The sequence below is a fragment of the Carcharhinus amblyrhynchos genome, chromosome 3 (genome assembly GCF_965287045.1).
Source record: "Carcharhinus amblyrhynchos chromosome 3, sCarAmb.v2.hapA, whole genome shotgun sequence".
Taxonomy (NCBI): domain Eukaryota; kingdom Metazoa; phylum Chordata; class Chondrichthyes; order Carcharhiniformes; family Carcharhinidae; genus Carcharhinus; species Carcharhinus amblyrhynchos.
In genome coordinates this window covers 66,427,430-66,454,464 of record NC_137326.1, presented here as the reverse complement: position 1 = coordinate 66,454,464, position 27,035 = coordinate 66,427,430, and the positions used below count along the sequence as shown (strand labels likewise).

The 27,035-nt window shown below is 42.6% G+C and overlaps 1 protein-coding gene across 1 annotated transcript in view; it reads left to right on the top strand.

Annotated features, from left to right (window-relative positions):
• The window catches only part of LOC145341392 (solute carrier organic anion transporter family member 2A1-like), a 229,316-nt gene that overhangs the window by 118,248 nt on the left and 84,033 nt on the right, over positions 1-27,035 (top strand). The window contains exons 8-9 of the mRNA XM_080186332.1: positions 20,785-20,986; positions 25,769-25,928. Coding sequence (XP_080042458.1) covers positions 20,785-20,986; positions 25,769-25,928 — 362 coding nt within the window. The remainder of the gene's footprint in view (positions 1-20,784; positions 20,987-25,768; positions 25,929-27,035) is intronic.

Sequence of the window (27,035 nt, the reverse complement as noted above, 5' to 3'; positions counted from 1 at the left end):
TCCGCACAATTTGCCGTTCCCCCATAAGAGACATCTGGATGGATACATGAACTGAGTAAGGGCAGAAGGTTTTTCTGTAGATCAATTTGGTGCATTATGATTGGCACAGGCATGAAGGGCTTGTTCCTGTGCTGTACTTTTTTGTTCTAAAATTGAGACTTCAGAAGTAAGATTTAAAAAGTCAGAGTTCAGGAGAGAAATTAAAACCTTGAGACTTCAGTAGAATGAAATTAAAGCAGTGAGACTTCAGGAGAGAGAGATTAAAATGGAGAGCCAAATGAACCCAGACAATAACGTACAGAGCTCACTGTTCACCTGCTCAAGGCTGATTATGCAGGAAAAAAAATGTCCTAGGAAATGTGCGAACCGTCATTCCTACTGGGCGGGAATTCTATTTTTCGTCTCCCACTTATATTTCTCATCCCGTTACATTACTCAACCAGCACAGCAGGGTGAGAAATCACGCACAGTGTCTCTTCGGGGGAGAAATTAAAACACCGCAACTTCAGAGAATGATTAAAACAGTGAAAATGCAGGGGATTGAAATTTTAAAAATGAAAATTAAGCAGCGAGTGATATAAACTGGGAAACTTCAGGACAGAGACTTAAACAGTCTGACTTCAGGAGAGAAATTAAAACTGTAAGAATGCTGTGAAAGTGATTGAAATAGTGAGACTTCAGCGGTGCAATTAAACCAGCTAAAGTTTAGGAAAGAGAGGATAAAACAGAGACTTCACGATGGTTCTTGAAAGAGTGCAACTTTGGGAGGGAAATTACATAGGAATTAAGAGCAGAAGTTGGCACATTCAGCCCTTTGAGCTTGCTCCATCATTCAGTCAGACCATGGCTGATCACAAATCCACCACCCCATTTGTTCCCCATATTGTTTTATCCTTTTTTCATTAGAAACCTATCTTTCTCCTTCTTGAAACCAATGATTCAGACTCTGCTATGGAGCACTGAGTTCCACAAATTCAGAAGTAGTTGCTCTTCATTTCAGTTTTAAATCTACCACTTCTCAACCTATATCTGTGACCTCATGTTCTAGATTGCCCTATAAGGGGAAACATTTGGTCTATGTTTTAAAATTGTACATACCGCAATGAGATCCCCTCTCATCTTTCTAAACTCCAGTGAGTATAAATTCAAACTGTTTAATCTTTCCTCATATATCAGCTGTTTCATTCATCTGGTGAACCTCTTCTGAATTGTCTCCAATGCCACCACATCCTTCCACAAATAAAGAGACCAAAACTGGACACAATACTCCAGATGTGGTCTCACCAACACCCCATACAATTGTGACAACACTTCTCTACTTTTATGTTCCAGTCCCTTTGCAATAAATACTAATGTCTCATTTGCCTTTTTTATTACATGCTGCATTGCATACTGACTTTTTGTGACTCATGAACGCAGATACCCAGATCCCTCTCCCTGGAGACATTTTGAATCTGCTTTCCATTTAGGCAAAATGGATTATCTCACACTTATCCACATTAAACTCCATCTGCCAAACTTTGGTGCATTTTGGCCTAGCTTATCAATATCCACTTGTAATATCTTTATGTTCACTTCACAGCCTGCTTTCCCACCTATTTTTAGTATCATCTTCAAACTTTGCTACGTTACACTCTGTCCCTGCATTCAGATAATTTATATAGATTGTAAACAATTCAGGTCCATGTCTGAAGCTCAGCATCAAGCTCATCAATTCTGAGCTTACGTTCTTCAGCCAACACTTGCTGCAGATGTGGTCACTGCAGCTTGCAATGAGATCTGCCAGTTCCAACATCATACTGCAGCACATTACCTGCCCACCTAGCTCTACTTAGTTAATTTTAAAAATTAATTTTGCATTGTCTTTCTGCATTACAAACTATAAACCACAAGAATTACCTCTGAAACTATAAGTGATAAAACTATTAAATGCTTACCGACCTTGCTACTTAGCAAATAACTCTTCCCTTTGTGTTGTCTACTATGGCAGTAGGGCAAGACACAGTAAAAAGTCTCACAACACCAGATTAAAGTCCAACAGGTTTATTTGGTAGCAAAAGCCACTAGCTTTTGGAGCACTCACTGCCCCTTCGTCAGGTGAATCAACGCTGGCATCTCCACATTAGGGCAAGACTACAGCTGGGACTTAAAAGTTAGAAAGCAAGAAGAAAAAGCAGAAAGCATCTCTTTCCTCCCAGCACTGGGAGGAAGGTGGTTGTAGAGGGTTGTTTTTCAAACTAGAGGCCTGTGACCAGCAGTGTGCCTCAGGGATCAGTACTAGGTGCATTGTTATTTGTCATCTACATTAATGATTTGGATGAGAATAAAGGAAGCATAGCTAGTAAGTTTGCAGGTGACACCAAGATTGTAGTGAGACAGTGAAGAAATTTATCTTGGATTGCAACGGGATCTTGAGCTGATGAGTGGCAGATGAAGTTTAATTTAGATAAGTGCGAGGTGATGTATTTTGGTTGATCGAACTAAGGCAGACTTACTCAGTTAATGGTAGGGCGATGGGGATAGTTACAGAGCAAAGAGATCTAGGGGTACAGGTTCATAGCTCCTTGAAATGGAGTCACAGATGGACAGAGTGGTGAAGAAGGCATTCAGCATGCTTGGTTTCATTGGTCAAAACATTAAATACAGGAGTTGGGATGTTTTGTTGACATTGTACAAGACATTGGTAAGACCACATTTGGAATACTGTGTACAATTCTGACCACCCTATTATAGAAAGGATATTATTAAACTAGAAAGAGTGTAGAAAATATTTACTAGGATGCTATCAGGACTTGACAATTTGAGTTATAATGAGAGGCTGAATAGACCAGGACTTTTTTCTCTGGTGCGTAGAAGGCTGAGGGGTGATGTTATTGTGGTCTGTAAAATAATGAGGGGCGCAGATCAGCACAGATAGTCAATATCTTTTCCCAAAGAAAAGAGTCTAAAACTAGAGGGCATGGGTTTAAGGTGAGAGGAGAGAGATACAAAAGTGTCCAGAGGGACAGTTTTTTCACACAGAGGGTGGTGAATGTCTGGAACAAGCTGCCAGAGATAGTAGTAGAGGTGTGTACAATTTTGTTCTTTAAAAAGCATTTAGACAATTACATGGGTAAGATGGGTATTGAGGGATATGGGCCAAATGTGGGCAATTGGGACCAGCTTAGGGGTTTAAAAAAATGGACGGCATGGACACATTGGGCCAAAGGGCCTGTTTCTATGCTGTAAACCTCTATGATTCTATGACACTGAATTCCCGCTCAGCTAAAAAAACAGAATAGCCTACCACTCACTGTGACTGTGGTCTTACACCAGATGATGTCACTCTGCCACTGGCCATGTGCAAGCTCGCACATTGTCTGCTTGCAAAAAACTCCTACCTTAAATACAGCTGAGTTGAGCTGAGATGATTCACACAGCAGGTAAAATTCATAGATCCCTAGAGTGCAGAAAGAGGTCATTTGGCCCATCAAGTCCGCACCAAACACAATCCCACCACGGCCCTACCCCCATATCCCTACATATTATACTCACTAATCCCTCTAACCTCTGCTATCCTGGACACTAAGGGGCAATTTCTTGGCATGGCCAATCAATCTAACCCACACATCTTTGGACTGTGGGAGGAAACCGGAGTACCCGGAGGAAACCCACGCAGACAGAAGGAGAATGTGCAAACTCCACACAGACAGTGACCCGAGCCAAGAATTGAACCCAGGACCCTGGAGCTGTGAAGCAACAGTGCTAACCACTGTGCCACTGTGCCACCCTATTTGCACCTATTGAGGCCCTAATTAGGCTTCAGTTAATTGACAGATAACTGCCACTTAGCTAACAGGGCAGTTGTTTATTGATCTTTCTTCCCACAGTCCAAAGATGTGCACAATAGGTTGATTGGCCATACTAAATTGACCCTAGTGCCGGGGGATTAAATATATCGAGTTACAGGAATATGGCCTTTTTGGGATTGTTGCCTATGCAAACTCAATGGGCTGAATGGCCTCCTCCTATGCTGTAGCGATTCTATGTATATATTAGGAACAAGAGGATAGCTGGAGAAAGAGTTGGTCTATTCAAGGACAAAGGAGGGAAGTTATGCATAGCACCAAAGGAAGTGGGCAAGATCCTTACTTTGCATCAGTATTCACAAAGGAGAGGGACACGTTGATTGATGGTGTCTCGAGGGGTATGTAACCTCTCAAGAGCAAGTCATCATTATGAGGGAGGAAGTGTAAGGTGTATTAAAAAGCATTAAAGTAGACAGATCCCCAGGGCCAGCTGGCATCTGTCCCAGATTACAGAGGGAGACAAGAGAGAAAATTGTTTGGCCTCCAACAGAAATCTTTGACTCCATGTTGGCCACAGGTGAGATCAGAAGATTGGAGGATAGTCAATGTTGTCCTGTTATTTAAGAAAGAACAACTTGGGCAATTATAGGCAGATGAGATTGACAATTTGAGTGAAAATTTTGGAGAAGATTCTTAGGTATAGGATCTATAGATGTTTGGAACTGAATGGTCTTATTAGCGACAGACAGCATGGATTTGGATGAGGGAGGCATGTCTCACTAATTTAGTTCAGTTTTTTGAGAAAGTGACAAAAAAGATTGATAAGGGAAAGGCATACACGTTGTCTACATGGACTTTAGTAAAGCATTTGACAAGGTCCTTCATGGCAGGCTAGTGCAAAAAGGTTAAATCACGTGGGATCAAAGGTGAACTAGCTAGATGGATTCAGAACCGGCTTGGCCATATAAGACTGAGGGTAGCAGTGAAAGTGTATTTTTGCTGAATGGAGGTCTGTAACTAGTGGTATTTTACAGGGATCAGTGCTGGGACCTCTGTTATTTGTAATATATGAATGACTTGGAAGAAAATGTAGGTGATTTGTGGATCATACTAAGATTGCTGGATAGTGGATAGAGATGAAGATTGTCAGAGAATACAGCAGGATATGGATAGGCTGGAAAACTTGGTGGAGAATTGGCAGATGGAATTTAATCCAGACAAGTGCGAGGTGATGCATTTTGGTAAATCTATTTCAGGTGGGAACTTAAAATAAATGAGAGAACCATCAGGAGCATAGACACACAGAGAAATCTGGGAGTATAGGTTCACAGATCCTTAAAAGTGGCAGCACAGGTGGAAAAGATGGTGAAGAAGGCATATGGCTTGCTTGCCTTCATCAGCTGTGCCGTTGAGTATAATATTTGGCAAATTATGTTACAGTTAGATAAAACAATGGTTGAGCCACATTTGGAATACTGTGTCTAATTCTGGTCATCACACTAGTAGAAGAATGTGGAGACTTTGGAGAGAGTACAGAAAAGGTTTACCAGGATGTTGCCTGGTATGGTGGGTATTAGCTATGAGGAGAGATGGAATAAAGTGGGATTGTGCTCCTTCAAACTCAAAGGCTGGGGGGCAACCTGAATAGTTTATAAGATTATGAGGGGCATAGATAAGATGAACAGTTGGAAGCTTTTTCCCAAGATAGAAATGACAATTATAAGGGGGCATAAGTTCAAGGTAAGGGGGCAAAGTTTCAGTAGAAATGTGCGGGGGAAGTTATTTGACACAATGTTAGTGGGGGCCTAGAATGCACTACCAACGGAGGTGGTTGAGGCAGATGCATTAGCAACATTGAAGACTTAACTGGATAGACACTTGAACGGGGGGGAACAGATGGATACAGGCAGTTGGTCTAGAAAGGACAATATGGTCAGTTCAGGTTTGGTGGGCTGAAGAGCCTGTTCCTCTTCTCTACTGTTTGTTTTTTGTAGTTAGACATCAGGAGGGAGATTAAATCAGTGAGATGTCAGGAGGGAGATTAAAACAGTGAGACATCAGGAGGGAGATTAAAACAGTGAGACATCAGGAGGGAGATTAAAACAGTGAGACATCAGGAGGGAGATTAAAACAGTGAGACATCAGGAGGGAGATTAAAGCAATGAGAGTTCAGGGATTAGAGATTAGAACAGTGAGATTTCAGAAGGGAGATTAAAACAGTGAGACTTCAGGAGGGAGATTAAAACAGTGAGACGTCAGGAGCGAGATTAAAACAGTGAGACATCAGGAGGGAGATTAAAACAGTGAGACATCAGGAGGGAGATTAAAACAGTGAGACGTCAGGAGCGAGATTAAAACAGTGAGACTTCAGGAGGGAGATTAAAACAGTGAGACTTCAGGAGGGAGATTAAAACAGTGAGACATCAGGAGCGAGATTAAAACAGTGAGACATCAGGAGGGAGATTAAAACAGTGAGACGTCAGGAGCGAGATTAAAACAGTGAGACATCAGGAGGGAGATTAAAACAGTGAGACGTCAGGAGCGAGATTAAAACAGTGAGACATCAGGAGGGAGATTAAAACAGTGAGACATCAGGAGGGAGATTAAAACAGTGAGACGTCAGGAGCGAGATTAAAACAGTGAGACATCAGGAGGGAGATTAAAACAGTGAGACGTCAGGAGCGAGATTAAAACAGTGAGACATCAGGAGGGAGATTAAAACAGTGAGACGTCAGGAGCGAGATTAAAACAGTGAGACATCAGGAGGGAGATTAAAACAGTGAGACGTCAGGAGCGAGATTAAAACAGTGAGACATCAGGAGGGAGATTAAAACAGTGAGACGTCAGGAGGGAGATTAAAACAGTGAGACGTCAGGAGGGAGATTAAAGCAATGAGAGTTCAGGGATTAGAGATTAGAACAGTGAGATTTCAGAAGGGAGATTAAAAAAGTGAGACTTCAGGAAGGAAATTACAACAGTGAGACATCAGGAGGGAGATTAAAACAGTGAGACATCAAGAGGGAGATTAAAACAGTGAGACATCAGGAGAGAGATTAAAACAGTGAGACATCAGGAGGGAGATTAAAACAGTGAGACATCAGGAGGGAGATTAAAACACTGAGACGTCAAGAGAGAGATTAAAACAGTGAGACATCAGGAGGGAGATTAAAACAGTGAGACATCAGGAGGGAGATTAAAACACTGAGACGTCAAGAGAGAGATTAAAACCGTGAGACATCAGGAGAGAGATTAAAACTCTGAGACACCAGGAGCGAGATTAAAGCAGTGAGACATCAGGAGGGAGATTAAAACAGTGAGACATCAGGAGGGAGATTAAAACAGTGAGACATCAGGAGGGAGATTAAAACAGTGAGACATCAGGAGGGAGATTAAAACAGTGAGACATCAGGAGGGAGATTAAAACACTGAGACATCAGGAGGGAGATTGAACCAGTGAGACATCAGGAGGGAGATTAAAACAGTGAGACATCAGGAGGGAGATTGAACCAGTGAGACATCAGGAGGGAGATTAAAACAGTGAGACGTCAGGAGGGAGATTAAAACAGTGAGACATCAGGAGGGAGATTAAAACAGTGAGACTTCAGGAGGGAGATTGAACCAGTGAGACATCAGGAGGTAGATTAATACAGTGAGACGTCAGGAGGGAGATTAATACAGTGAGACATCAGGAGAGAGATTAAAACAGTGAGACATCAGGAGGGAGATTAAAACAGTGAGACATCAGGAGGGAGATTAAAACAGTGAGACTTCAGGAGGGAGATTGAACCAGTGAGACATCAGGAGGGAGATTAAAACAGTGAGACGTCAGGAGGGAGATTAAAACAGTGAGACATCAGGAGGGAGATTAAAACAGTGAGACTTCAGGAGGGAGATTGAACCAGTGAGACATCAGGAGGTAGATTAATACAGTGAGACGTCAGGAGGGAGATTAATACAGTGAGACATCAGGAGAGAGATTAAAACAGTGAGACATCAGGAGGGAGATTAAAACAGTGAGACTTCAGGAGGGAGATTGAACCAGTGAGACATCAGGAGGGAGATTAAAACAGTGAGACGTCAGGAGGGAGATTAAAACAGTGAGACTTCAGGAGGGAGATTGAACCAGTGAGACATCAGGAGGTAGATTAATACAGTGAGACGTCAGGAGGGAGATTAATACAGTGAGACGTCAGGAGGGAGATTAATACAGTGAGACATCAGGAGGGAGATTAAAACAGTGAGACGTCAGGAGGGAGATTAAAACAGTGAGACGTCAGGAGGGAGATTAAAACACTGAGACGTCAGGAGAGAGATTAAAACAGTGAGACATCAGGAGAGAGATTAAAACAGTGAGACGTCAGGAGAGAGATTAAAACAGTGAGACATCAGGAGGGAGATTAAAACAGTGAGACATCAGGAGGGAGATTAAAACACTGAGACACCAGGAGGGAGATTAAAACAGTGAGACATCAGGAGGGAGATTGAACCAGTGAGACGTCAAGAGAGAGATTAAAACCGTGAGACATCAGGAGAGAGATTAAAACTCTGAGACATCAGGAGGGAGATTAAAACAGTGAGACATCAGAAGGGAGATTAAAACACTGAGACGTCAGGAGGGAGATTAAAACAGTGAGACGTCAAGAGAGAGATTAAAACCGTGAGACATCAGGAGAGAGATTAAAACTCTGAGACATCAGGAGGGAGATTAAAACACTGAGACATCAGGAGGGAGATTAAAACCGTGAGACATCAGGAGAGAGATTAAAACAGTGAGACATCAGGAGCGAGATTAAAACAGTGAGACATCAGGAGGGAGATTAAAACAGTGAGACGTCAGGAGAGAGATTAAAACAGTGAGACATCAGGAGGGAGATTAAAACAGTGAGACATCAGGAGAGAGATTAAAACAGTGAGACATCAGGAGGGAGATTAAAACAGTGAGACATCAGGAGAGAGATTAAAACAGTGAGACATCAGGAGGGAGATTAAAACAGTGAGACATCAGGAGGGAGATTAAAACAGTGAGACTTCAGGAGAGAGATTAAAACAGTGAGACATCAGGAGGGAGATTAAAACAGTGAGACTTCAGGAGAGAGATTAAAACAGTGAGACATCAGGAGGGAGATTAAAACAGTGAGACATCAGGAGGGAGATTAAAACAGTGAGACATCAGGAGGGAGATTAAAACACTGAGACATCAGGAGAGAGATTAAAACAGTGAGACTTCAGGAGGGAGATTAAAACAGTGAGACATCAGGAGGGAGATTAAAACAGTGAGACTTCAGGAGAGAGATTAAAACAGTGAGACATCAGGAGGGAGATTAAAACAGTGAGACATCAGGAGGGAGATTAAAACAGTGAGACATCAGGAGGGAGATTAAAACACTGAGACATCAGGAGAGAGATTAAAACAGTGAGACTTCAGGAGGGAGATTAAAACAGTGAGACATCAGGAGGGAGATTAAAACAGTGAGACATCAGGAGAGAGATTAAAACAGTGAGACATCAGGAGGGAGATTAAAACAGTGGGACTTCAGGAGGGAGATTAAAACAGTGAGACATCAGGAGGGAGATTAAAACAGTGAGACGTCAGGAGGGAGATTAAAACAGTGAGACATCAGGAGGGAGATTAAAACAGTGAGACATCAGGAGAGAGATTAAAACAGTGAGACATCAGGAGAGAGATTAAAACAGTGAGACATGAGTAGAGAGATTAAAACAGTGAGACATCAGGAGAGAGATTAAAACAGTGAGACTTCAGGAGGGAGATTAAAACACTGAGCCATCAAGAGAGAGATTAAAACAGTGAGACGTCAGGAGAGAGATTAAAACAGTGAGACGTCAGGAGGGAGATTAAAACAGTGAGACGTCAGGAGAGAGATTAAAACAGTGAGACGTCAGGAGGGAGATTAAAACACTGAGACATGAGTAGAGAGATTAAAACAGTGAGACATCAGGAGAGAGATTAAAACAGTGAGACGTCAGGAGAGAGATTAAAACAGTGAGACTTCAGGAGGGAGATTAAAACAGTGAGACATCAGGAGGGAGATTAAAACAGTGAGACATCAAGAGAGAGATTAAAACACTGAGACATCAGGAGGGAGATTAAAACAGTGAGACGTCAGGAGAGAGATTAAAACAGTGAGACGTCAGGAGAGAGATTAAAACAGTGAGACATCAAGAGAGAGATTAAAACACTGAGACATCAGGAGAGAGATTAAAACAGTGAGACGTCAGGAGAGAGATTAAAACAGTGAGACATCAAGAGAGAGATTAAAACAGTGAGACGTCAGGAGAGAGATTAAAACAGTGAGACATCAAGAGAGAGATTAAAACACTGAGACATCAGGAGGGAGATTAAAACAGTGAGACATCAAGAGAGAGATTAAAACACTGAGACATCAGGAGGGAGATTAAAACAGTGAGACATCAAGAGAGAGATTAAAACAGTGAGACATCAGGAGGGAGATTAAAACAGTGAGACGTCAGGAGAGAGATTAAAACAGTGAGACGTCAGGAGAGAGATTAAAACAGTGAGACATCAAGAGAGAGATTAAAACACTGAGACATCAGGAGAGAGATTAAAACAGTGAGACGTCAGGAGAGAGATTAAAACAGTGAGACATCAAGAGAGAGATTAAAACAGTGAGACGTCAGGAGAGAGATTAAAACAGTGAGACATCAAGAGAGAGATTAAAACACTGAGACATCAGGAGGGAGATTAAAACAGTGAGACATCAAGAGAGAGATTAAAACAGTGAGACATCAGGAGACAGATTAAAACAGTGAGACGTCAGGAGAGAGATTAAAACAGTGAGACGTCAGGAGAGAGATTGAAACAGTGAAACGTCAGGAGAGAGATTAAAACAGTGAGACATCAGGAGGGAGATTAAAACAGTGAGACATGAAGAGAGAGATTAAAACACTGAGACATCAAGAGAGAGATTAAAACAGTGAGATTTCAGGAGGGAGATTAAAACAGTGAGACATCAGGAGGGAGATTAAAACACTGAGACATCAGGAGAGAGATTAAAACAGTGAGACATCAGGAGGGAGATTAAAACAGTGAGACATCAGGAGGGAGATTAAAACAGTGAGACATCAGGAGAGAGATTAAAACAGTGAGACTTCAGGAGAGAGATTAAAACAGTGAGACATCAGGAGGGAGATTAAAACAGTGAGACATCAGGAGAGAGATTAAAACAGTGAGACATCAGGAGGGAGATTAAAACAGTGAGACATCAGGAGGGAGATTAAAACAGTGAGACATCAGGAGAGAGATTAAAACAGTGAGACATCAGGAGGGAGATTAAAACAGTGAGACATCAGGAGGGAGATTAAAGCAATGAAACTTCAGGAGGGAGATTAAAACAGTGAGACGTCAGGAGAGAGATTAAAACACAGATATCAAGAGAGAGATTAAAACAGTGAGACATCAAGAGAGAGATTAAAGCAATGAAACGTCAGGAGAGAGATTAAAACAATGAGACATCAAGAGAGAGATTAAAACACAGATATCAAGAGAGAGATTAAAACAGTGAGACATCAGTAGAGAGATTAAAACAGTGAGACATCAGGAGGGAGATTAAAACAGTGAGACTTCAGGAGAGAGATTAAAACAGTGAGACATCAGGAGGGAGATTAAAACAGTGAGACATCAGGAGGGAGATTAAAACAGTGAGACTTCAGGAGAGAGATTAAAACAGTGAGACATCAGGAGGGAGATTAAAACAGTGAGACATCAGGAGGGAGATTAAAACAGTGAGACATCAGGAGGGAGATTAAAACACTGAGACATCAGGAGGGAGATTAAAACAGTGAGACGTCAGGAGGGAGATTAAAACAGTGAGACATCAGGAGGGAGATTAAAACAGTGAGACATCAGGAGAGAGATTAAAACAGTGAGACATCAGGAGGGAGATTAAAACAGTGAGACATCAGGAGAGAGATTAAAACAGTGAGACATCAGGAGAGAGATTAAAACAGTGAGACATCAGGAGACAGATTAAAACAGTGGGACTTCAGGAGGGAGATTAAAACAGTGAGACATCAGGAGGGAGATTAAAACAGTGAGACATCAGGAGGGAGATTAAAACAGTGAGACGTCAGGAGGGAGATTAAAACAGTGAGACATCAGGAGGGAGATTAAAACAGTGAGACATCAGGAGGGAGATTAAAACAGTGAGACATCAGGAGAGAGATTAAAACAGTGGGACTTCAGGAGGGAGATTAAAACAGTGAGACATCAGGAGGGAGATTAAAACAGTGAGACATCAGGAGGGAGATTAAAACAGTGAGACGTCAGGAGGGAGATTAAAACAGTGAGACATCAGGAGGGAGATTAAAACAGTGAGACATCAGGAGGGAGATTAAAACAGTGAGACATCAGGAGAGAGATTAAAACAGTGAGACATCAGGAGGGAGATTAAAACAGTGAGACATCAGGAGAGAGATTAAAACAGTGAGACATCAGGAGAGAGATTAAAACAGTGAGACATCAGGAGACAGATTAAAACAGTGAGACATCAGGAGAGAGATTAAAACAGTGAGACATGAGTAGAGAGATTAAAACAGTGATACATCAGGAGAGAGATTAAAACAGTGAGACTTCAGGAGGGAGATTAAAACACTGAGCCATCAAGAGAGAGATTAAAACAGTGAGACGTCAGGAGAGAGATTAAAACAGTGGGACTTCAGGAGGGAGATTAAAACACTGAGACATGAGTAGAGAGATTAAAACAGTGAGACATCAGGAGGGAGATTAAAACAGTGAGACGTCAGGAGAGAGATTAAAACAGTGAGACGTCAGGAGGGAGATTAAAACACTGAGACATGAGTAGAGAGATTAAAACAGTGAGACATCAGGAGAGAGATTAAAACAGTGAGACGTCAGGAGAGAGATTAAAACAGTGGGACTTCAGGAGGGAGATTAAAACACTGAGACATGAGTAGAGAGATTAAAACAGTGAGACATCAGGAGAGAGATTAAAACAGTGAGACGTCAGGAGAGAGATTAAAACAGTGAGACTTCAGGAGGGAGATTAAAACAGTGAGACATCAAGAGAGAGATTAAAACACTGAGACATCAGGAGGGAGATTAAAACAGTGAGACGTCAGGAGAGAGATTAAAACAGTGAGACGTCAGGAGAGAGATTAAAACAGTGAGACATCAAGAGAGAGATTAAAACACTGAGACATCAGGAGAGAGATTAAAACAGTGAGACGTCAGGAGAGAGATTAAAACAGTGAGACATCAAGAGAGAGATTAAAACAGTGAGACGTCAGGAGAGAGATTAAAACAGTGAGACATCAAGAGAGAGATTAAAACACTGAGACATCAGGAGGGAGATTAAAACAGTGAGACATCAAGAGAGAGATTAAAACACTGAGACATCAGGAGGGAGATTAAAACAGTGAGACATCAAGAGAGAGATTAAAACAGTGAGACATCAGGAGGGAGATTAAAACAGTGAGACGTCAGGAGAGAGATTAAAACAGTGAGACGTCAGGAGAGAGATTAAAACAGTGAGACATCAAGAGAGAGATTAAAACACTGAGACATCAGGAGAGAGATTAAAACAGTGAGACGTCAGGAGAGAGATTAAAACAGTGAGACATCAAGAGAGAGATTAAAACAGTGAGACGTCAGGAGAGAGATTAAAACAGTGAGACGTCAGGAGAGAGATTAAAACAGTGAGACATCAAGAGAGAGATTAAAACAGTGAGACATCAAGAGAGAGATTAAAACACTGAGACATCAGGAGAGAGATTAAAACAGTGAGACGTCAGGAGAGAGATTAAAACAGTGAGACATCAAGAGAGAGATTAAAACAGTGAGACATCAAGAGAGAGATTAAAACAGTGAGACATCAGGAGACAGATTAAAACAGTGAGACGTCAGGAGAGAGATTAAAACAGTGAGACGTCAGGAGAGAGATTGAAACAGTGAAACGTCAGGAGAGAGATTAAAACAGTGAGACATCAGGAGGGAGATTAAAACAGTGAGACATGAAGAGAGAGATTAAAACACTGAGACATCAAGAGAGAGATTAAAACAGTGAGATTTCAGGAGGGAGATTAAAACAGTGAGACATCAGGAGGGAGATTAAAACACTGAGACATCAGGAGAGAGATTAAAACAGTGAGACATCAGGAGGGAGATTAAAACAGTGAGACATCAGGAGGGAGATTAAAACAGTGAGACATCAGGAGAGAGATTAAAACAGTGAGACATCAGGAGGGAGATTAAAACAGTGAGACATCAGGAGAGAGATTAAAACAGTGAGACATCAGGAGGGAGATTAAAACAGTGAGACATCAGGAGGGAGATTAAAACAGTGAGACATCAGGAGAGAGATTAAAACAGTGAGACATCAGGAGGGAGATTAAAACAGTGAGACATCAGGAGGGAGATTAAAGCAATGAAACTTCAGGAGGGAGATTAAAACAGTGAGACGTCAGGAGAGAGATTAAAACACAGATATCAAGAGAGAGATTAAAACAGTGAGACATCAAGAGAGAGATTAAAGCAATGAAACGTCAGGAGAGAGATTAAAACAATGAGACATCAAGAGAGAGATTAAAACACAGATATCAAGAGAGAGATTAAAACAGTGAGACATCAGTAGAGAGATTAAAACAGTGAGACATCAAGAGGGAGATTAAAGCAATGAAACTTTAGGAGAGAGATTAAAACAGTGAGACGTCAGGAGAGAGATTAAAACAGTGAGACATCAGGAGGGAGATTAAAACAGTGAGACATCAGGAGAGAGATTAAAACAGTGAGACGTCAGGAGAGAGATTAAAACAGTGAGACATCAAGAGAGAGATTAAAACACTGAGACATCAGGAGGGAGATTAAAACAGTGAGACATCAAGAGAGAGATTAAAACAGTGAGACATCAGGAGACAGATTAAAACAGTGAGACGTCAGGAGAGAGATTAAAACAGTGAGACGTCAGGAGAGAGATTGAAACAGTGAAACGTCAGGAGAGAGATTAAAACAGTGAGACATCAGGAGGGAGATTAAAACAGTGAGACATCAGGAGACAGATTAAAACAGTGAGACGTCAGGAGGGAGATTAAAACAGTGAGACGTCAGGAGAGAGATTGAAACAGTGAAACGTCAGGAGAGAGATTAAAACAGTGAGACATCAGGAGGGAGATTAAAACAGTGAGACATGAAGAGAGATTAAAACAGTGAGACGTCAGGAGAGAGATTAAAACACTGAGACATCAAGAGAGAGATTAAAACAGTGAGACATCAGGAGAGAGATTAAAACAGTGAGATTTCAGGAGGGAGATTAAAACAGTGAGACATCAGGAGAGAGATTAAAACAGTGAGACATCAGGAGAGAGATTAAAACAGTGAGACATCAGGAGAGAGATTAAAACAGTGAGACATCAGGAGGGAGATTAAAGCAATGAAACGTCAGGAGAGAGATTAAAACAGTGAGACATCAGGAGGGAGATTAAAACAGTGAGACATCAAGAGAGAGATTAAAACAGTGAGACATCAGGAGGGAGATTAAAGCAATGAAACGTCAGGAGAGAGATTAAAACAATGAGACATCAAGAGAGAGATTAAAACACAGATATCAAGAGAGAGATTAAAACAGTGAGACATCAGGAGAGAGATTAAAAGAGTGAGACTTCAGGATGGAGATTAAAACAGTGAGACATCAAGAGAGAGATTAAAACAGTGAGACATCAGGAGGGAGATTAAAGGAATGAAACTTCAGGAGGGAGATTAAAACAGTGAGACATAAAAATAATGAGACGTAAGGAAGGAGATTGAAACTGTGAGATTTCAGGAGGGAGATTAAAACAGTGGGTTTTCAGGAGAGAGGTTGAAACAGTGAGACTTCAGGACAATGAATAAATGTGGTTTCAGTAATCGGTAGATGGGGCAGATGGGTCAGTGATGAGGTGTCGTGCGTCTGTCAGCAGTTGGGCTGCCCAGCAGTCAGGAGGTCAACAGTGCGGGGCTGCTGCTCATGCACCAATCTCCATTCTGTGACTGGCACGTGCGCAGTGTTCTGCTCAGCGCTGTGCTGCCAACTTCTCCAGGGGTTCCGCCTTCTGATTTTTAATATGAATTTCACTAGGGCACTTTACAGCGCTCAGAGTGTCGGAGGTTCATTCTGAAAATCACACTAAAAAAAATCGGCCGGAATTACTCCAGTTTTCACACGAGTTCGAGGGAGTGATTAAAACAACAGGAATTCAGGAGAGAGAGTATAAAACAGTGAGATTTCAGTACAGAGATTAATACAGGAAGACTTCAGGAGAGAGAGAGATTAAATCAGTGAAACTTTTGGAGAAAGATTGAAACTGTGGGACTTCAGGAGAGAGAGATTAATACAGTGAGACGTCAGGAAAGAGAGATAAAACAGTTTGACTTCAGGAGATTGGGAATAAAACTGTGCATTAGAAGGGAGATTAAAGCAATGAGAGTTCAGGGATTAGAGATTAGAACAGTGAGATTTCAGAAGGGAGATTAAAAAAGTGAGACTTCAGGAAGGAAATTACAACAGTGAGACTTCAGGAGGGAGATTAAAACACAGCCATCTGGAGAGAGGGATCAAAAAAGTGAGACATCAGGAAAGAATGATAAAAAGTGAGACTTCAGGAGATGGGGAGTAAAACTAAGCATCAGAAGAGAGATTAAAACCGTCAGACATGAGGAGAAACATTAAAATAATGAGGCTTCAGATTGAAACACTGAGATTTCAGGCAAGAGATTAAAAGACTTCAGAAGACTTCAAGTGAGAGATTAAAAGAGCGAGACTTCGGGAGGAAGAGATGAAAAAAGTGAGACTTCAGGAGGGAGAGATTAGAACAGTGAGACTTCAGAACGGAGATATTAGAACAGAGAGATTAGAGCAGTGAGACTTCAAGACAGAAATTAAAACACAGCCTTCTAGGGAAAAAGGAAGTGATACTTCAGGAGGGAGATTTAAACAGTGAGATTTCAGGAGGAGACATCAAAACTGTGCACCTTCAGGAGGGAGAGATTAAGACAATGAGACCTCAAAAAAGAAAGATTAAAACAGTGAGACTTCAGGAGCGAGATTAAAACAGCAAGGCTTTAGATGAGAGAGATTGAAACAGCTAAACATCAGGAGAGTTTAAAAGTGGGTGGGGTGGTGATCAGGGCTTGTCAGAGAGCTCTGGGGTTTCAGTCATCGGGATGGTTCAGGGGTCCAGTGATGGGATGTCGTGCACCTGCCAGCAGTTGGGCTGCCCAGCAGCCTGGAGGTCAGCAGTGTGGGACTGCTGCTCATGCACCGGTCTCCATTCTGTGACTGGCACGTGCGCAGTGTTCTGACTTTAAGAATGAATTTCACTGGGGCACTTTACAGCGCTCAGAGTGTCGGAGATTCATTCTGAAAATCACACCAAAAAATAATCGGCAGGATTATTACTCCAATTTTCACACTAATTCGAGGGAGTGATTAAAACAACGAGAATTCAGGAGAGAGAGTATAAAACAGTGAGATTTCAGTACAGAGATTAAAACAGTAAGACTTCAGGAGAGAGAGAGATTAAATCAGTGAAACTTTTGGAGAAAGATTGAAACAGTGAGACTTCAGGAGAGAGAGATTAAGGATTTTGGTTAAAGCAGCCCCACTTCCGGAGAGACATTGAAATTTAGATTTCAGGACAGAGATTAAAACAGTGAAAATTCGGGGAATGAGATTTAAACAATGAAAATTCAGCAGAGTGAAATTAAAGAAATGAGACTTCAGGAGAGAGTGAATAAAACAGTGAGAGTTTAGGAGAGAGTGATTTTATCAGTGTCAATTCAGGAGAGACATTAAGGAGGCAATTCTCCAAAAAAATTCTAAGTGAAAACTGGATTTTCAAAATAAATCTCTGACACTCTGAGCACTATAAAGTGCCTGAGTGAAATTCACATTAAAAATCAGAAGGCAGAACCCCTGGAGAAGTCGGCAGCATGGCGCTGAGTAGGGCACTGTGCATGCACCGATCACAGAATGGAGATCAGCACATGCACAGTAATCCCGCACTGCTGATCTCCAGATCGCTGAATGGCCCAATTTACTGGCCAGACGCATGATCCCTCATCACTGGCCCATCTCCCCAATTACTGAAACCCGAACCGCTCCAGGCAAGCCCTGACATCTCCACCCCACCCCGTCAACAGATGGCAAGCCTTGATCATCCCCTTTTCTCTGTCTGCCACCAATCCCTGTGCAGTGTGACAGCAGGACACCACACTCCCACTGATTGGCCCTCTCTGGCTCCACCCCCTTGGCACTGCCAAGTGGGCACTGCCAAGGTACCCATTAGGCATTGCCACTTTGCCCCTTGGGCAGTACCACGCTAACACTGCCTCCCTTACTCCTGACCTTCTGGGGGCCACCGTGACCTCTGTTTATTCCAGCTACAGTTCCCCATTAGTGAGGAGTTACTGTGAACCTGGCTGGAGTCTACTACCCCTGGCGGGCCCTGGAGACTTAGTCCTGGGCCCACTAATGACATTTAAGTTCAAACTTTAAAAATTAAAATCAGTGTAAGGCTAATTACAATTGCCATTTCAGTATCATCCTGGCTTGCTAATGTTTCCCTCCACCCCACCCCCCAATCTTGCCGGGAGAGGTTTCCACCATCAAGGATTAAAACTGGTCCCCATCAACAGGACCAGGCGTGATCACCTTGCCAGTGGGGAGGAAGGCCGTTGAGCCCCCTGGAAGATCTCTGGTGGGTGGAGTGCCCTTTGGGCAGTGTCACTTTGGCACTGTCAGGTGGCATCCTGGCTGTACCCACAACAGCACCCTGGCTCTGCTCATCAAGCATCACATAGTGCCAAGGGGTGGTGCCTGAGCACATCAGGGCCTGCTGGTGGTGGGGCCGATCAGTGATGGGGCAGTGGGGACCCACAGTGTCCTCTGCAACAGGGATCAGTGGGGTTGGGAGGGAGGAGAGCGTTCAGGGCTGGGCATGGGGAGAATGGCAGTCAGGGCTGCCCATCAGGGCTTCCCTGGTGGTGAGATCAGGGCCCAGGAAGCCAGTGATCGAGGAAGTGGGGGGGCGGGGGGGGGGGGGATGACATCACACAATCCAACAACCGGGAGGAAGTCACAGAGGCTGGCGATCAAGAGAATTCATGGCAGAAAGCAATCGGGGGTTGGGGTGGTGGTGGTGGTGGGGGGGCGGTTTGGAGAAGCAGTTGGGAGGCCAGTTATTGGGGGGCAGTGCAGATGCGCCAATGTCCCAACTGAAAATCACTGATTTCCGCTGCGAGACTGAATACGTTGAAAAACAAGGGCCTGGGAAAATTGTGATCAGCTGATGCCAGTTGCAACTCCTGCTACAAGGCCCCCATTGACATTTCCTGACCTGCTGCACTGCTCGAGCAACACAGCGGACCAGATAAATCATGCCCTCAGACTTGAGGACAGAATGCTTAAGACAGTGTGAAATCCAGAGAGAGATTAAAACAACAACTATTCAGGAGATAGAGATTATGGCAGTGGGGGCAATTATACTGAAAAACACAAAGTGTCAAACGAGTGTAAAAATGGGAGAGAATCCCACCGTTTATTTGGGCAAGTTAAAATCAAATCTAACCTCACTCTGAGGAAAAAATGAAGTAAGCAGGGGAAGGGGCAGGGCTTTAGCTCACAGAAAGCCAGCCGCTTGCATCAGAGGCTGCCATTGTGCATGCACAGATCTCTCTGGTCTATGCAATAGCACAGAGAATAGAGATCTGTCAGTCACGTTCCCCCAGCTACTGCTGACCTACGCAGCTGATTGCACTCCCTCCCACACTACTGCTGCCTTCCAAGGCCAGTTCTCCTCCCCACCACCACCACCTCTCCCCCCCCCACCCAAATCAATGCCTGACTGGCTGATTTCATGCCCCCCCAAACACACATACACAAATGGATCAGCCAGTCGATGGTTACTAAACGTGCAGCAGTGAGATCAAGCAGTGAGATTTCAGGAAAGAGAGAGGTTAAAACATTGAGATTTTGGGAGAGAGAGAGATTAAAGCATTGAGACTTCAGGAGAGAGAGGTTAAAACAGTGAGACTTCAGGGGAGAGAGGTTAAAACAGTGAGACTTCAAAAGTAGCATAGAATCCCTACAATTAAGTCTTTTTAATCTCTCCTTAAGTCTCACTGTTTTAATCTTGGTCTCCTGAAGTCTCATGCAGAAGGGGAGCATTCAAACCATTGAGTCTGCACTGACTCTCTGACAGAGTGTCTTATCCAGGGCCACCTCCTGCCCAATCTCCTTAACCCCTCCCTTCGGTCTTTCATGTTTTGCTATCCTCATATACCTCCTTGCACCTCTGCCTACCATGGTGTTCTCTCACCCTTCCACACTTCCCTACCCTACATTACCCTCCTTCTACTTTCCTCCTTCAGCAATCCCCCTCAACTTACACCCAACCCCTGATCAGACGTCGGTCTGTTGGCCATGAGGGTCTAGTTGTCCTGGAGCACAATGTTGATCATGAAGAACAGTTCTGCATGTAGCTGGAGGGCATAAGCTAGTCTGCCCCAGCATTTTGGCATTCAACACAACAATGATGCAGTGCTGTAACGCCTAGGCTATCTATAGACACTCATGTCCAAATCTCCAGCGAGCCAAGGACTGCCTTGTGCACACCATTAATTTTCAAATGGATTTGAAGCCAATGGGCATGATAGAAGAATGAAAGACTGAACAAAATTTCAGTGATTAACTGTTTTAATGAGCGGTCGTGGGATGCAATTGAATGTAAATGGTATTTACAGCACCAGGCAGCCAGATAACCAAACCACCATAACCCTCCTTTACAAACTCTTTTATGCTGACAGGATTCTGACTTCTTAGCTTTTGCTGGATTCTTCCATCCCACCCACTGCCAAACCCACTCTGGGTGTGATTACAGAATTCCACCCATAGCGTCATATGTAAACATCACCTAGTGGTGGAATGTAGTAGCCTTCAATGACAGCTCTTTATTTTTCCAACTTTAGGGTCCGTTACTCTGCCAGCTGTTGCTGTAGGGATGATCCTGGGTGGACTATTTATGAAGCGTTTCAATATATCCCTAGTGAAGATCCCCTGGTACTCAACCTGTGTTCTCATTATTGTCATTATTTTGACAATTCCTCTGTTTTTCATGGGATGTTCGACTCAGAAGATTGCTGGAATCAATTACAGTAATGATGTTAACAGGTAATCGTGTGTTTGGAAATAATTATCTATCATTATGAATGAAAAGGAGTGATCTCTTATTTTTTCTGTGGCTCAGTTCTTCAGAAATGCTGGTTTGTATTTGTTTAAAGATGCTGTTTTTATTATCCCTCTTTTGATAAGTGTTACCCTTTATACTACACCATCTCACCAATGACAGAGAAATCTGTTCCCACCATGACTTGCTTAAACGTAAGATGCTATCCTAAGTTTGAAATTTTGAACTCAATGCTGTTAACTATTCCTTCAAAGCAGAAGCCTCCTTGAATTCAGACTTAGTGGTATCGTTAAAGTAATAAATTTAAGAATAGTTTATTACAAGCAAAAGCCTTCCCATTCCCCAATTACCTTGATTGTTAGTTGTCTAACAGAAATTCAAACTGACCTATTTTGAAAATAGGTAACTTAAAAGTTTATTTAGTGGTGTCACAAGTGGGCTTACATTAATATTAGGGCGGCACGGTAGCACGGTGGTTAGCACTGCTGCTTCACGTCTCCAGGGACTTGGGTTCCATTCTTGGCTTGGGTCACCGTCTGTGTGAAGTTTGCACATCCTCCCCATGTCTGCATGGATTTCCTCCGGGTGCTCCAGTTTCCTCCCACAATCCAAAAATGTGCAGGTTAGGTTGATTGGCCATGCTAAAATTGCCTCTTAGTGTCCTAAGATGCGGGGGTTAGAGGATTAATGGGTAAATATGTAAGGATATGGGAGTAGGGCCTGAATAGGATTGTGGTTGGTACAGACTCGCTGGGCCAAATGGCCTCTTTCTGTACTGTAGGGTTTCTATGAACACTGCAATGAAGTTACTGTGAACATCTCTAGTCACCATACTCCAGCACCTGTTCGGGTACACTGAGGGAGAATTTAGTGTGGCCAATGCAACCGGCCAGCACATCTTTCGGACTGTGGGACGAAACCAGATCACCAGAGGAAATCCATGCAGACACGGGAGAACGCACAGACTCCGCACAGATAGTGACCTAAACTGGAATCAATCCTGGGCCCTTGGCACTTGAAGCAGCAGTGCTAACTACTATGTCACTGTGCTGTTCATAAGTTCGTAAACATTAGTCCACCCTACACAAAACCCCAGAAATAGAACACTACAGTCAAAATGTTATCAAGTGAAGAATTTTGTGCAGATTCTTACAATATAGAAACACAGAAGGTAGGAGCAGGAGGAGGCCATTTGCCATTAAGATCACAGCTGATCATCTAACTCAATAGCCTAATCCTGCTTTTTCCCTGTAATCTTTGATCCTATTTGCCCCAAGTGCTATATCCAGCCACCTCTTGAATGCATTCAATGTTTTGACATCAACTACTTCCTGCAGTTATGAGTTCCACAGGCTAACCACTCTTTGGATAAAGAAATGTCTCCTGACGTCTGTCCTAAAGGGTCCACCCCCATCCTCAGACAATAACCCTTGGTCTGGTCTCCCCCACCATCGGGAACATCCTCCCTGCATCTACCCTGTCTAGTCCTGTTAGAATTTTATAAGTCTCTATGAGATCCCTCCTCAATCATCTGAACTCGAGTGAAAACCATCCTAACTTAATATACATACATACATCCATCATACATCAGTCCCGCCATCCCCGGAATCAAGCCTGGTAAACTTTCGCTCCATTCCCTCGAGAGCAAGAACATCCTTCCTCAGAAAAGGAGACCAAAACTGCGCACAATATGTGGTTGGCTCACCAAGGCCCTGTATAGTTGCAACAACACATCCCTGCTCCTGTACTCAAAACCTCTCACAATGAAAGCCAACATGCCATTTGCCTTCTTTACCACGTGCTGCACCTGCATGCTTACCTTCAGTGACTAGTGCACAAGGACACTCAGGTCCTGCTGCACACTCCCCTCTCCCAATTTACAGCCATTCGGGTAGTAATCTACCTTCTTGCCTTTGCTTCTAAAGTGAATAACCTCACACTTATCCTAATTATACTGCATCTGCCATTGATTCACCCACTCACCCAACCTGTCCAGATCATGCTGAAGGATCTCTGCATCCTCATCATGGTTCACTCTCCCACTCAACTTGGTACCATCTGAAAACTTTGAGATGTCATATTTTGTTCCCTCATCCAAATCATTTATATATTGTGGATAGCTGGCGTTCCAGCACTGATCCTTGTGGCACCTCACTAGTTACTGCCTGCCAATTTGAAAAGCACTCATTAATTCCTACTCTTTGTTTCCTCTCTGCCAACCAGTTTTCTATCCATTTCAATACACTTCCACCAATCTCACGCACTTTAATCTTGCACGATAATCCCTTATGCGGGACTTTGTCAAATGCTTTCTGAAAGTCCACATCCACTGGTTACCCCTTGTCAACTCTACTAATTACATCTTCAAAGAATTCCAACAGATTTGTCAAGCATGCTTACCCCTTCATAAATCCATGCTGAGTCTGTATGATCCTGCCACTGCTTTCCAAAAGCTCTGCTATAAAGTCCTTGATAATGGATTTGAGAATTTTCCCCATTATCAATGTTAAGCTTACTGGTCTATAATTCCCTGTTTTCTCTCTACCTCCCTTTTTGAATATTGGAGTGACAACACCCTCCAATCTACAGGAACTGTTCCAGAGTCTATTGAATCCTGGAAGATGACCACCAATGCATTCACTTTTTCTAGAGCCACTTCCTTAAGTACCCTGGGATGTAGATTATCAGGCCCTCGTGATTTATCTGCCTTCAAACCCATCAACTTTCCCAGTACAATTTCTCTATTAATATTGATCTCCCTCAGTTCTTCCCTCTCATTAATTCTTGCATTCTCCAACATTTCTGACATCTGATTTTATCTTTTGTGAAGACAGAACCCAAGTATGTATTCAGTTCCTTGGCCATTTCTTTGTTGTCTATTATACATTCCCCCTTTCTGTCTGTAAGAGACCTACATTTGATCTCACCAACCTCTTTCTCTTCATAGAAACTCTTAGGGCCCGATTTTACCATTGGGCGCGAAAATGTAGTAAAGTGGACGTGAGGCCATTAATGTGGGGCCTCAACTGTTTACCATATACATAGATGATCTGGAGGAGGGGGCTGAGTGTAGGGTAACAAAGTTTGCTGATGACATGAAGATAAGTGGGAAGGCAAATTGCACGCAGGATGCAGAAAGTCTGCAGAGAGATTTGGATAGGCTGAGTGAGTGGACGAGGATCTGGCAGATGGAAATGTTGGCAAATGTGAGGTTATCCACTTTGGAAGAAATAATAGTAAAATGGAATATTATTTAAATGGTGAAACATTACAACATGCTAAATGCAGAGGGACCTGGGGGTCCTTGTGCATGAGTCACAAAAAGTCAGTCTGCAGGTGCAGCAGGTGATCAAGAAGGCAAATGGAATGTTGGCCTTTATCGCAAGGGGGATAGAATATAAAAGCGGGGAGGTCTTGCTGCAACTGTACAAGGTACTGGTGAGGCCGCAACTAGAGTACTGTGTGCAATTTTGATCCCTTTATTTGCGAAAGGATATATTGGCCTCGGAGGGAGTACAGAGAAGGTTCACCAGATTGATACCAGAGATGAGGGGGTTAGCTTACGAGGAGAGATTGAGTAGATTGGACCTGTACTCATTGGAGTTTAGAAGGCTGAGGATAGGATAGAGGTAGAGAGATTCTTCCCACTTAGAAAGGAAACCAGAACTAGAGGGCACAGCCTCAAAGTAAGGGGAGGTCAGTTTAGAACAGCGTTGAGGAGGAACTTTTCCCTCAGAGGGTAGTGAATTCTCTGGAATTCTCTGCCCATTGAAGTGATGTAGTCTACCTCATTGAATATGTTTAAGTCATGGGTGGATAGATTTCTGATCGATAAGGGAATTAAGGGTTATGGGGAGCAGGCAGGTAAGTGGAACTGACCAACTTCAGATCAGCCATGATCTTGTTGAATGGCAGGGCAGGCTCGAGGGGCTAGATGGCCTACTCCTGCTCCTGTTTCTTATGTTCTTATGTTCTGGTTGAATAAGCTACAGAGAAACATGATTAAAATATATTTCTTAAAGACACAATACAGTCACAACTCAGCTACATACCTTCGGTGCGTCAATTAGTAAACTATTTATTACTTGGACTTCTGGGCATTAACATTGTGTCTCTGAACCCTGCCTGTATCATTGCCCGACTCTTTGTAACATTACAATGAGTATAAATCTCGTGTGTGTGCTGTTCTTAAAGCAAAACTGAACGAAGATTGGATCACATGTCATACTCGTACAACGCTTTGTGATGCCACTCCAAAAAGATATCTTACAACAGTCACATTCTTCCAATAAGAGTTTCTGCCCATTATCTCTGCTCTCTATTTCCTGCCACTCAGCGAATGTCCTAAACAAGTCATTATTTTCCCATATTTTCACGCACCAACTTTAGCTAATGTGCATTTCAAGGACAATTCAGGCTGGACAACAAAAGTTGGCCCAGCCAGTAATATTCACATCAAATGAAAGTATAAAAAATGATCTACATCAGTCAGTGGCATATTGCATAACTGTCCCATCGACTGCACTTCAACTCTGTTTAGGTTTTAATTAGGCCATGATTCATTTTCTTTGTCAAATTGAACTTCTGGTTTGTGATAAACTCAAGTTTGTTGTGAATTGAATCAGTCCAAAAAAAATTCCATTTCACTCAGTGCAAATGTCACAGATTTCTGTGTTATGGAGTGCAGTGATGTTTGCTTTATTTGAAGTGAACTACAATTGAATTGCTAGATTTAACATTCTTCTGTAATTTCTGGATCTTGACAGCTCCTCTCCATTCACTCTCAAGGCTAATTGTAATGCTCATTGCTTCTGCTTTGATTACGTCTTCAACCCAGTGTGTGGAGTTGATGCCATAGAATATGTGTCACCATGTCAAGCTGGATGCACTGATTCTGTCTTCAATCATTCCACCAGAATAACTATGGTAAGTGTAACTGCTGTTGTGTATTAAAGTAGTCAGTTTAATTTAACAGCAAAACTAAAAGAATGAAAAGATTGCCACATGGCGGGTTACTTAACCAGTTAGTTGAGCTTTATTAGATTATGGTCCAGGATGGACAAGAGGAAAAATCCCGCGATGTCTGTGATGATGTCGCCATGTAATCATGTGACACATTGCACAGAGATGCACAATACATAACATCCCTCCCCCTTTACTCCAGTAGAATGACAACTGACATTAACGTTAACTCACTACAAACAATAATTACTCCAACACATATCATTATATGTAGTTTTATACGCAAACAATCAGTAGTAGATTCTTTTAGATTGATGTTGGGCCTTCTTAGGCAGAATACGTATTTCAGGAATCTTTGCTTGCATGCTCTCAGTAGTCTGTTCACCACTTGGCACAGGCACATCATCTGAGAAAGTTAGTTCTTCAGCATCCACAGGTGCTGTTAGTTCAACTAGTGCAGAATCAGAATTCGATTCAGTCGTGCCCATAGGTTCAGGGATTTCCAAGCCTTGAGTGTCAGATGTCGGCCTCTCAGAGATCAACTCTTCAGATTCTCTTTTTGAATCAAGACTTTGATCCCTGTGTCTCCTCCAAACTCTCTCATCATTGGTTTGCAATGTATAAGAAAAAGGCCCCACCTCTGTGAATATTGTGACAGGTACCCATTTCTCACTTGCAGAGTAGTTTTTCACTGATAGAAGTATCAATGGTAAGAGCAAATAAAATTTGGTTCTCAACTTCCTTTTGAAAGCAATATTGCCGCTGAGTTTTGGGTTGTCGCATGGGCTGTGTTTCCACAGGATATGGGAAAGTTGTTTACTCTTTTGACTAACAGCCCTTTGTCTTTTGATGCTGTTCAGGAACAGTCACTACAATTCAGTAAGCTTTAAGGTAATGATGGATAAAGATAAGTGTAGTCCTCAAGTTAAGGTGCTAAATTGGGGGAAGGCTAATTACAACAATATGAGGCAGGAACTCAAGAATGTAGTTTGTGGGCAGATGTTTGAGGGCAAATCAACATCTGGCATGTGGAAGGCTTTCAAGTGTAAGTTGATAGGGATTCAGGACCGG